Here is a 10,361-nt window from a genome sequence, read left to right as displayed (position 1 = left end):
CACATACCTGTATAGAAAACAGGATACCGACAGCTACTGTCACACCTATGGACAGTCCCGTCGCAAAAAACAGCATGGCGAAGAAGTAGAGATCCACATCAATCAGTGGCTCCAGGTCATTGTCATCCACTACGTAGTAATAGGAGGAACCCTGAGGGGAATGGAGTCAGGGTTATGGTCAGAGATTAGGTGTGGATATTAGTACAGAAAACTCCAGGTACAGGTACGGTCCAGGTCCAAGTCCAGAACTGAACCTGGTCCTAATTATCTGTGAAAACTTGTGACTGGGCGATACTCAAAACAAGGGTCCATTTCACTACAAAGGAATCTGTTTGATGTTTCTACTTCTATTGGCTTTTTAAAATCCTTTCTCCATGTAAATAACACAAAGCCTCTGTTAACTTAGACCAAGTTTGACTTTATGTAGAAACTTGGTAAAAATGACCAGTACCAATATTCCGTACCGGTAGTGAGTTTTCTTCTCTATATGTTAATATGTGTTTTATCTATGTCATACACACCCAAAAGAACACACATTTCAATGCGAAATTCGTCAGAAGTTGTGGACATTAGGCGCGCATCCTCAAACAAAAATTTGTTACATCCTTAACGTCCGAATCTGGTACTTGGGGGGGTTTGGTAATTGGCGGTTGCATGGGTGGTACTGTCGATGCTCTAGGCTAAATTCAGAAAGGCAGCAGCCCCGTTGTTTCATGTTGAGTATCTTCTTCATGCCCCTCACACCCAGGTTAAGGATGGGGTTTTTCTATTTTCCGCATACCTTATCCATATCCCCACCCTGAGCTTGAGTGCATGGGGCGGCTGTGGCTCTTGGAATATTTTACTATATGTACCAGGTAGAGGTACTTATACATGTCTACTGAATGAGTTGGTGTGCATATACATATACGTACCAGGTAGAGGTACCTGTACATGGTACAGCCGTACACGACGGTGGCGTGGAGACAGCCCAGCGGGGCGGACAGGAGGAACAGGATAAAGCGGGTGTGGTTCAGGTGGCCACAGCAGGTGTTGATCCAGGGGCAGTGGTGGTCCATCTTCATCACACACCTGGGGAAACACAGTGTGGATTGTTTGATGTAACATTAACGGTGTGGTTCAGGTGGCCACAGCAGGTGTTGATCCAGGGGCAGTGGTGGTCCATCTTCATCACACACCTGGAGAAAAACAGTGTGGATTATACAACATTATGTAGCAGTGGGGTTTAATGGTCCATCTTCATCACACACCTGGGGAAAAACAGTGTGGATTCTTTTATACAACATTATATAATAGTGTGGTTCAGGTGACCACAGCAGGTGTTGATCCAGGGGCAGTGGTGGTCCATCTTCATAACACACCTGGGGAAACACATTGCTTCTGGTTGGATCTTGATTTATCATCCGTCGATGTAAGTTAGACACATCCGTCAATGTAAGTTAGACATCCAGGTAATAAGATACGCCAAAAAGTAGTTACTCAAGCAACTGGATATGTTGGTGTACCAATTTGCATTTCTCAAGTAAGCACAGGCAAACAAAGTACTTACCTTTGCAGAATGAAAGAATGGATAAATGGATGAATGAATGCTCAATAATTGTACATGGTACAGTTGTAATCAAGTATGGCAACAGCAACAAAGCAAACCTTCATCAGATGAACCCTCATATGAATAAAATACTGTAAATATATTTTACCTTTTACACTTCCTGCAGTGATGTGACCGGGGAGACTTGTACCCCTGACACTGCTTACAGTACTGGAGAAACTGGCAGTCTTCCTCCTTCTCCTGTAAGTCAGAACATGAAGACATGGGGAGAGAAATTTCAGCACTTTTCTTTTGCAATCCATTCACATACATGTACATGTACTGCTACAGTCAAATTCAGCAACCACATAAGAGACTGAGGAATATTGAATGCTGAGGACAGGTGGTTGTTTAGGACAGGGTGGGGTTAACGATGTAAAAATGGACGGGATAGTTTTGATGTTGCTTGTGACTGGAGGTGGTTGCCCAACCAGGTTTGACTGTAATTAACCCTGGTACAAAATATACATGTATTTAAGACAGGGTGGGGTTAACTATGTAAAAGCGGATGGGACAGTTTCCATGTGTCTTGTGAATGGAGGCGGGTGCCTTAACAGGTGGTTGCCTGAAGGTGACTAGATTTGACTACATGCTCCTTAAATGTACAATCATATAGCCCTCTGTTGATTGGATTACATGGATGATATTTGTGTGCGCATCAGTTTTTGTCCACCCACATCCCCCCCCCCAAAAAGTTTTCAACCATACTGTAAATCGTACAGAGTAGCTGCAAAATGAGAAATTTATGCCGTCAACTGCAAATAATTATCAAAAATGGATGACTATGTCAAAATCAAAAGACAGAGGTATAGCATCTTCTGTGTCTTCAACTTTCCTGACCATTTTGATTTCATAATTTCAACTTTTTCCCATGCTTGCATTAATTTTGAGGTGCCCAGAGGATGTCATCCATATTATCAAATCAGCATGGCCTTATGTAAGGAAAAACAAAAAACATCATGATGGCTTTATTCATCATTCTTCAATTTTCTGGTCATTAAGCACATATTGGCTATGATCCCAGTGATAATGATAGAATGAGTCAGAAACAATGAATAGGTCATCGGGGAAAGTGTTAATATCTGTCATGTTTGTCAACAGATGGGATATTTTGTTGACATCAGCATAACTGTTGTACAATCATTTCCCAAAGACATGATGTCAGATGAATCACATCCCGTAGCAAAGGAAACTTTTAGTAATTTCCAACTTTCATCATCAAAGTATCACTTTGATTGTTTGTATGTTTCTTTGCATAACCGGTAAACTTCCCTATGGTGTAATATTGGCATTTCTAATTTATATGTTTGATATAAGCTGCGTATGACCAGTGGAAAGCTTTTATCTACTCACACTGGGAAGGACCCCTGCTCCTAATCTCCAAGCAGATCCTATGGTAGCATAAGATAGTATCAAAAGCTGCCAGTGGAGTGAAGCCGGCCTAGGAGTGTGTTTGGCTACCGTTCATGGCAAATGGACACCTCTTGACTGACTATACTCCTTGGCCAGTTTGGTGCTATCTTATACCATCGTAGGATCTGCCTGGAGATTACCCTGCTCCTATCGATAAATGCATCAGGTTCTGTAATTAACATGTTCAAGGTATGCCTCTCCTCAATACATAACACAGGCATCCCTAACCACAGCTAGGCACTCATATTCACACTCGGATTCAAACCCACAACATTTAGTTGCTAACCCAACAACTCGACCACAAGGCCACAATGTCACCAGTAGAGATTAACTACATTTTGTGGTTATGGTTTACAGTGGTTAAATGTCAGCTTACTTTACTCCATTTCACAGACTTTCAACTACAGAAGTGTACATATAAAGTGAATGAGCAAGTCTTTCATTGAGGTTTCTTACCTGGCTAAATTGGTATCTTGACTTTCAATTGTTTTCTCATTATTGGATGAAGAATGAATGGCGCCATAAGGAATATTAATAGATAGGCATGAAAGAATTCTAAATCTGATTTTTGGAGCAACTTGGATTATGTTATCAGCTCCTAGTATTATTTTTTTTAATGAGAAAATACAGCACTTTGGTACATACATGTACCACTGCAAAGCAATGAAGCCACGTTTTTCATGTGCAGAATGATGAAAGCTACAAACTCACGTTTACACAACTTGATTTTCGAATGATCTGTAGTTATTAGAAAATGATTTTTTTTAATTAGATGAAAACAATTGCTTTTGACTTGCTTTTGAATAGATGATTCAGGAAAACAGACCTCTGTTTTTTCTCAACATATTGATTTCCGTTCTTCCCTGCCTGCTGAGAAATTAGCATGTGGGTAATGAATTCATGTCATGCTGCAGTTGTCCTTGTGTTTCTGGTGTGCTTCACTGGTGCCGTGATGATTCATACACCAGGCTTAGTGAAGTAATCTGGCCATGTATCATACCTCCTCAGGTCACCGGGGGTCGGGAAATCAGCCTACTTCTGGGTCTAAGGTACAGCTAGTAAAAGACTGATGATCGAATGCTATAATCCTCTCAACCTAAAGATTTTCTATCAGGAATCATAAAGTTTGAAACATATTCATACACATACTTTGAATTTAATCAATAACACAATGTTTTGCATGTGAAAAGTCATTATAAGATGTTTGTATCGTCTAAAATTGTCCTAAAACTTTGGGAATTACAAACGTTTTAGTACAAGTAAAAACATTTAAAGTTTGAAAAGTTAAAACTTAAATTAGTTTAAAGCCCCTGTTGTAGGATTCGGAAGAGTCCAAAAAGCAATGTGAATTTCTTAATGTATCATGAATTAAAAAATCTTTCTTATCATATTGCCTACTGACATTCACAAAGTACAAGTGTGACGCTGTTTGCTGTAGGAATGTGTAAAAAACCTTGGATTCTTTAACAAATCATCTTAAAGTTTGTTTTAATCTGTTGAGGGTAGTTCAACACATAACGTATCAGCCATCTTTTCACTGTAAAAACTGACAAACATATTTTTACAAGTTGTTATGATAGAAAACATTAGGGAACATTTTTTTCCAGAGAATATTTCCAGTTTTGGTGCCCAAAATCCCATGACAAGTGACATATCATGTGGCAAATATATATCACACATGTTCTCCCTACCGGTTTCCATCCGAGCGGCACGAAGCCCGGCCCCAGCAGCATGGCTTGGAAGAAGTTGTACAGGATAGTCAGCTCCCACGCTGTGTACACAATCAGGTGAGCAACTCCTGTAAACAGTACAGGAAGGCAAGGAAGGAAAGATGATAACCGGTAAGTCAAATGTACCAATTAATGGTGTTTGCACTCAGTTTCCATTTAATATTTTTATCCTTCACACATGCATGTATCTATATCACTATTATCACATAATTGCAGCTCCATAATTACTGTAAATGCAGAAATGTTCGCGGTGGATTAATGTTCGCGGTTTTCGCGGTGACCACTTCACCGCGAACTTAAAACCACCGCGAACATTTTTCTATTATGGTATTAGACTGCAGTCTATGGTGTTACCGCGAACTTAATTCCACCACGGAAAGTCCCTTTTCCTGTACCGCGAAATTAAATCCCCGCAAATTTAAATGCATTTACAGTACTCAAGTTGAAAACATGCAGAACCATGAAATGTATGACACAAATCATATTAGTACAGTTCAGAGGTACAGTACAGGATATAGAAATCTGCTTTACTTGGTTCTGTTATCTTCTTTATAAGACATCAACAAAAATGCTCCTGCTGTTGCAGAACAAGCTACTAGGAGGCCCAAATCTACACCACCTCTGCCAGGTATCGAAAGATATCAGCCACAAAAAACCTAGCATGTCCATAACAGAAGACACAAAAACTGAAAGTTCTGCTGCAGTAATAAGGTTAGCCACTAGAAGGCCCATGGGCAAAGTTTACCATTGTTTTCCCAAGACATAATACCAAATCATCACACACACACACACACACACACACACACACACACTTACATATGCAGACATCCATTTACATTACAATCGGTGCAATCACAATTTAATTTGAACATTCTCACCTGTGACCAGGGGCCACTATGCTTTGATTTGGGTCCCCTATGCTGTGCTTTGGGCCCCTATGGTGTGTATCAACCAGCAAATGGGATTTTTATGTTGTTTTGTAACAAACTAATATAGGCTTTATTTACTAGGTTTGGCCCTCAAAATGCAGGAAATAGAGTTTCTGAGGGTTGTAGAATTAAATTCTTTCAGGGTGAGAATTCCCCCAGACCCCTTTGAATAATCACGACTGTATTGCTTACCACATGGCTTTGCTGCACTTAGATGCCCCTAAGCTGTGAAAAAATCCTAGTGAGAACCTGTCACACCCACCTGCTGCAGTGACGGGCGGCCACCAGATGAGGATGCAGCCGACGCCCATCACGTAGCAGTAGACGATGATGAAGAGAGCCACCAGGGGGCCCCAGTGGCACAGCCGCCTCAGGTCTCGCCAGTCTATCCTCGGTGCCATGGTTCCTCCTGATGACAATCAACAGATAAAGCCTGACTAAATATGTGGGAACTTTGGCTTCAAATATGAGAGCTATAGTCTTCAAAATTAAATCTATATATTAATACTAAAAGCATATATTCCCAACTATTATTCTCAGGCCCGGCCAAGTGACTGGACAAGGCATTGTCTGATCTCGCGTGTGTTTGGCGACTTCTGCTGCCACCCTCAGAAGTTCTCGCATGTGTTCGTTAAGTTATTCTCGTGGGACAATTCCCGCATAATGTTGCCTTCTGCAGCATACGACCCCTTCTCAAAAATTGTGCAACTGTATGTATTTATGTACCGATATAGTGTGAAACAGGAATTTGTATCTTAGGGTCTTACAATAAAAAAATGTGCTAGTGTAGACTTTGTAACAGTGGGGTTCAAGAAACAATCTCCTGGCTCCCGGGATTCGAACCCACGCTAAACCCGGGCCGCCAGCTCACAAACCCAATGGCAGCTAACAACAATGCTTGAGGTTGGACCATTTCATTTGGCATAGTCAGTTTTGCAGCGCTTGAACCCCACTGTTACTGCTATATTATAAAGAAATTATCATATTTATGACACGATATACACCTAGGAACGGTCGGGTCATTATTAACCCTTTAATCATACTGGGTTATACAGAATAATCTAGGGCATGCATTTGACCATGACCAAGGAAGTTTAATATTATAACCTTCCCTACAACCTCATCGCCATTACCATACAAATGGCTACTCAGAATAACAGTACAGGCCGTATGAACGCACGAAAACTTGACCGGTACGTTGAAATCAGAAGTTATAACGTTTTTGTTTCAACCTTGTTTCAGTGCCAGGGGACTTACTAGTAGCTGAGGGAGGGGCGGTGGTTATTTTCCGTGTGAAATATGTGGTTATCTCCTTACCGTGGTGCGTACGCCACAGCCACTGGGACTCGACGTCAGCAGTCACCGTCTGTGCGTGGTCAGTCCTCGTCTGGGGCGGAAACGCCACTTTGAAACAGCAGAATAAAGACAGGAAACTTCAAAAACATCCTCTGCGTTTCGCTTCCTTTCCTGAAACAGGTGTGTCTTTGACCTTTGACACGCTGACCCGGTCCCGACCGTTAGGTGAAGATTTCACGCTCGGGGATTTGTCGCCGTTTGCATTTCTGCTCGTCTTTCGGTCTAAGTTAAACTTTGCTGTGTTAATTTGAATGCGATATCGTGAAATTGCGTAAAATTGTGCATTTTTTGTCCAATCAGGGAGCTCGTCTCAGGCGGCTCGGAAAATGAGCTGTCATCCGTGTGCGCATGCTCTCTGTGCGAGAATGACAACAAGATGGCGGAAGTGTGAGGAGTGTCCCAGCCCTTTGTCCGAACCGGGGCCTTTTCCTTAGTTTTTGCCCTTTCTCTGTGGGTCAAGAACGCCCACAAGCAATCCGCAGAGATGGCGGAACGGGTGGAATGGGTCGAGATCATCGAGCCGAGGACTAAGGAGCACATGTACGCCAACCTGATCACGGGCGAGTGCGTGTGGGATCCTCCGCCGGGATGCAAAGTGAAGCGAACCAACGACAATCAATGGTGGGAATTGTTCGACCAAAACACCGGAAGGTTCTACTACTACAATGCCACGTCTCAGAGAACTGTGTGGCATCGCCCGCAGAACGCCGACATCATACCGCTGGCCAAACTGCAGACTTTGAAGCAAAACACGGAGGTGCGCGAGGACTCGAGCCCCGACGATGACCGGCCCAGGAAAGTCACTTGCGAGATGTCCACCCAAACCTCCCCGGACGATCTGGACGCCGAGAATCCCGTGCCATTGTACGAGGGGAGGTTCGCGAGCTCGCCGAGGTACCGCAGGGGGACGGATTCCCCTTCCACCCGAAGACACGAACGGTCCGAGAGGCAGAGACGGAGCGAGCGGAGGAAACATAGCATGCAACAACAGACATCCGCCTCCTCCCCAGAGACGCCTAGGGCGGAGAGGCCCAGGATCAAAACTAACGGGACACACCAGTACAGAGGAAGTGAGGCCTCCCTTGCTGCTAAGAGTGCCATGAGCCCTAGAGTGTCACACAAACCAAAGTTCCCGCAGACGTCAAAACGGCAATATCTCGCCCGACAGCAGGCGCAGGCCGAACGAGAAATGAGGGAGGGTCACACGAGTCCATACAGTACCTCAGACGGGAGCGAACACTCGACGCCCTCTAACAGTCACAGTCGACAGGGCAGCAAGACGTCTCTACAGAACACCTCGTACACGGCGGACGGCAGGATGGTTTCGCGAAAGGCGAGTGTTACATCACAGCATAGTTACCCCATGGAGACATCAGAGGGGTCGCACAGTCGTCAAGGAAGTATGAGGTCGCGCAATCGGGATGACGAACCAACATACGTCAACACAGAGTTCCTTGCTAGGATTGCCGCGCCAACCGAGCCGCTGACGGACTACCCCAGGCAAAAATCGACGGGGCAGCAAGTTTCGCAGGACACACAGTCGTATTCGTCCTCGTTCCAAACAGACCAGTACCAGTTCACCACGTTTGGTCACAGTAGACAGCGTGGCGGTGCGGTAGGGGACGGGCAGGTCATCGGCAGCCCGCGGATGGGCGTGAGTGTTGTAGATAGAGAGCAGCAGTACACGAGCCACAGCAGGCAGGGTAGCGTGTCGTCCTCGCACCAGCGAGACGTGCCTGCCAGTCCGACGATGGGACACGCCCACATGTCAGTCACCTCCAGTTTTGCCCCGGTGCGGCAGAGTCCCGGCAGCCCTATCTACTCCCACTACTCGCACGTGCCGGGAAGTCCTAGTTTATCGCGTAGACACGACAGGGAAACGCCGGACAGCCCGATCCTCGTCCGTTCGCATCTCTCCGCGCCGGGAAGTCCTAGCTACTCCGACCCTGGCGACCACTTTTCCGCCAGGAAAGATAGTTTTGTCGCTTCTCAACAGTCTTTACATAGCAACGCTAGTAACTCTCTCCGCGATGGGAGCTTCGAATACGAGAGTGATGGAGTTTTCAGTAGTCCTTCCCCTGGGTCGAAGATGATCCACGAGAACACAGATCCCAACTCGTGGCACGCTTCGCTCAGAAGAAAGAAGTCAGACAGCTCGGCGATGACAGCGCTAGAGAAGAGCCAGTCTCTTCAGAGCAACATCTCTCCCCCTCCCCCACTCATGCAATCCCAGTCCGTTGATCTGTCCGTCAAAGATGGCCCGAACTTTCTTCAGCACGATCCCCGCTCCTGCACGGTGCCTGGAATGGCCAGGAGATCGTCGGCCACAGCCATATCACCGCCCGGTGTGTTCAGGAGTAAGCCATCGTCGGAGAGCGACATCGAAAACTTTGCCCAGGAGCACTTGGCTATTCCAAAGAAGGGCATCTTCAAAAAGAAGGTGTCGGTAGCGAGTATGCTGTCCTGGAGCAAAGAACCCATCAAGCAACCACTTATTGTGACAGAAGACAAGATACTTAAGAAAGAAGCAGTGGAACTCTTCAAGTTGATACAGGTAAGGTAGTTTCAGATGATTTATCCTTTAAGATTATATCCACATCTTTTAACCACCTTCAAGTTGATAAGACAGTCAAGCAAAACTGAATGTGAGATGGTCCTGCCTATGTGAGGTGGTTAGGTATTGTAAAAAAACATTTGTACTAGTACTTAGTAGTAGATAAAAAATTTGAACCTGCGATTCCTTTATTGGAGAGTACAGATGTAGTGACGTATTGCATACGTAATGCCAGTTAGGGCAGAGCTGAAATTTATTGGGTCTATTTGTGTAGGTGGAGTGACAAGGTTTACTTTGTGTTTATCTGTTGTCCTACCGAATTCTTGTGGGTAGTCAGTTATTATTGGACCCCAGTGGGGCTTTCCCTGCACCCATGTGTGTGGGCCCATTCCCCTTATACACAACTGTGAATGATCCTTATTTAGAGTCATACAAACACCTGCCAGTGTTTGTTCCGACTGCCAGATATGTTTATTGGTATGTTGGGGTCAAGATACTGGTACCCTCTAAGGGCTTGAATTGAAATTCATTTCTGATAGGTGGGCTGAGTCACCTACATGGAAATCTTGCCACACAACATGAGATAAACCAAAGATAAAGATGAAGATAAACTAGATGCCAGTAAATCCTAATTAGAAACCTTCTCCCACTATTCAGATCTCAAAGCAGAAATTCTACAGCTGACTTAGACATCTTAAACAAGTAGCACAACATAGTCTATTAGATTTTATTTTTCTGACATTTACAAATTAAATACAGTATCAAGAATATGCTGTACATACATATTGAGT

General features: G+C 44.4%; 2 protein-coding genes across 2 annotated transcripts in view; one reads left to right on the top strand and one right to left on the bottom strand.

Annotated features, from left to right (window-relative positions):
* LOC118410751 (palmitoyltransferase ZDHHC6-like) overlaps positions 1-7,160 on the bottom strand; it is a gene marked incomplete in the record, with an annotated part of 21,946 nt that extends 14,786 nt beyond the window's left edge. The window contains 6 exon segments of the mRNA XM_035812527.1: positions 8-151; positions 915-1,071; positions 1,698-1,789; positions 4,693-4,799; positions 5,923-6,069; positions 6,978-7,160. Of these exon segments, the coding sequence (XP_035668420.1) occupies positions 8-151; positions 915-1,071; positions 1,698-1,789; positions 4,693-4,799; positions 5,923-6,061 (639 nt within the window).
* A 201-nt stretch (positions 7,161-7,361) lies between these two features.
* LOC118410752 (rho GTPase-activating protein 39-like) overlaps positions 7,362-10,361 on the top strand; it is a 35,959-nt gene continuing 32,959 nt past the window's right edge. Inside the window, 1 exon segment of the mRNA XM_035812528.1 lies at positions 7,362-9,570. Coding sequence (XP_035668421.1) covers positions 7,501-9,570 — 2,070 coding nt within the window. The 5' untranslated portion in view covers positions 7,362-7,500.

The sequence above is a fragment of the Branchiostoma floridae genome, chromosome 3 (genome assembly GCF_000003815.2).
Source record: "Branchiostoma floridae strain S238N-H82 chromosome 3, Bfl_VNyyK, whole genome shotgun sequence".
NCBI classification, from domain to species: domain Eukaryota; kingdom Metazoa; phylum Chordata; class Leptocardii; order Amphioxiformes; family Branchiostomatidae; genus Branchiostoma; species Branchiostoma floridae.
This window is presented reverse-complemented; position numbering and strand designations above follow the sequence as displayed.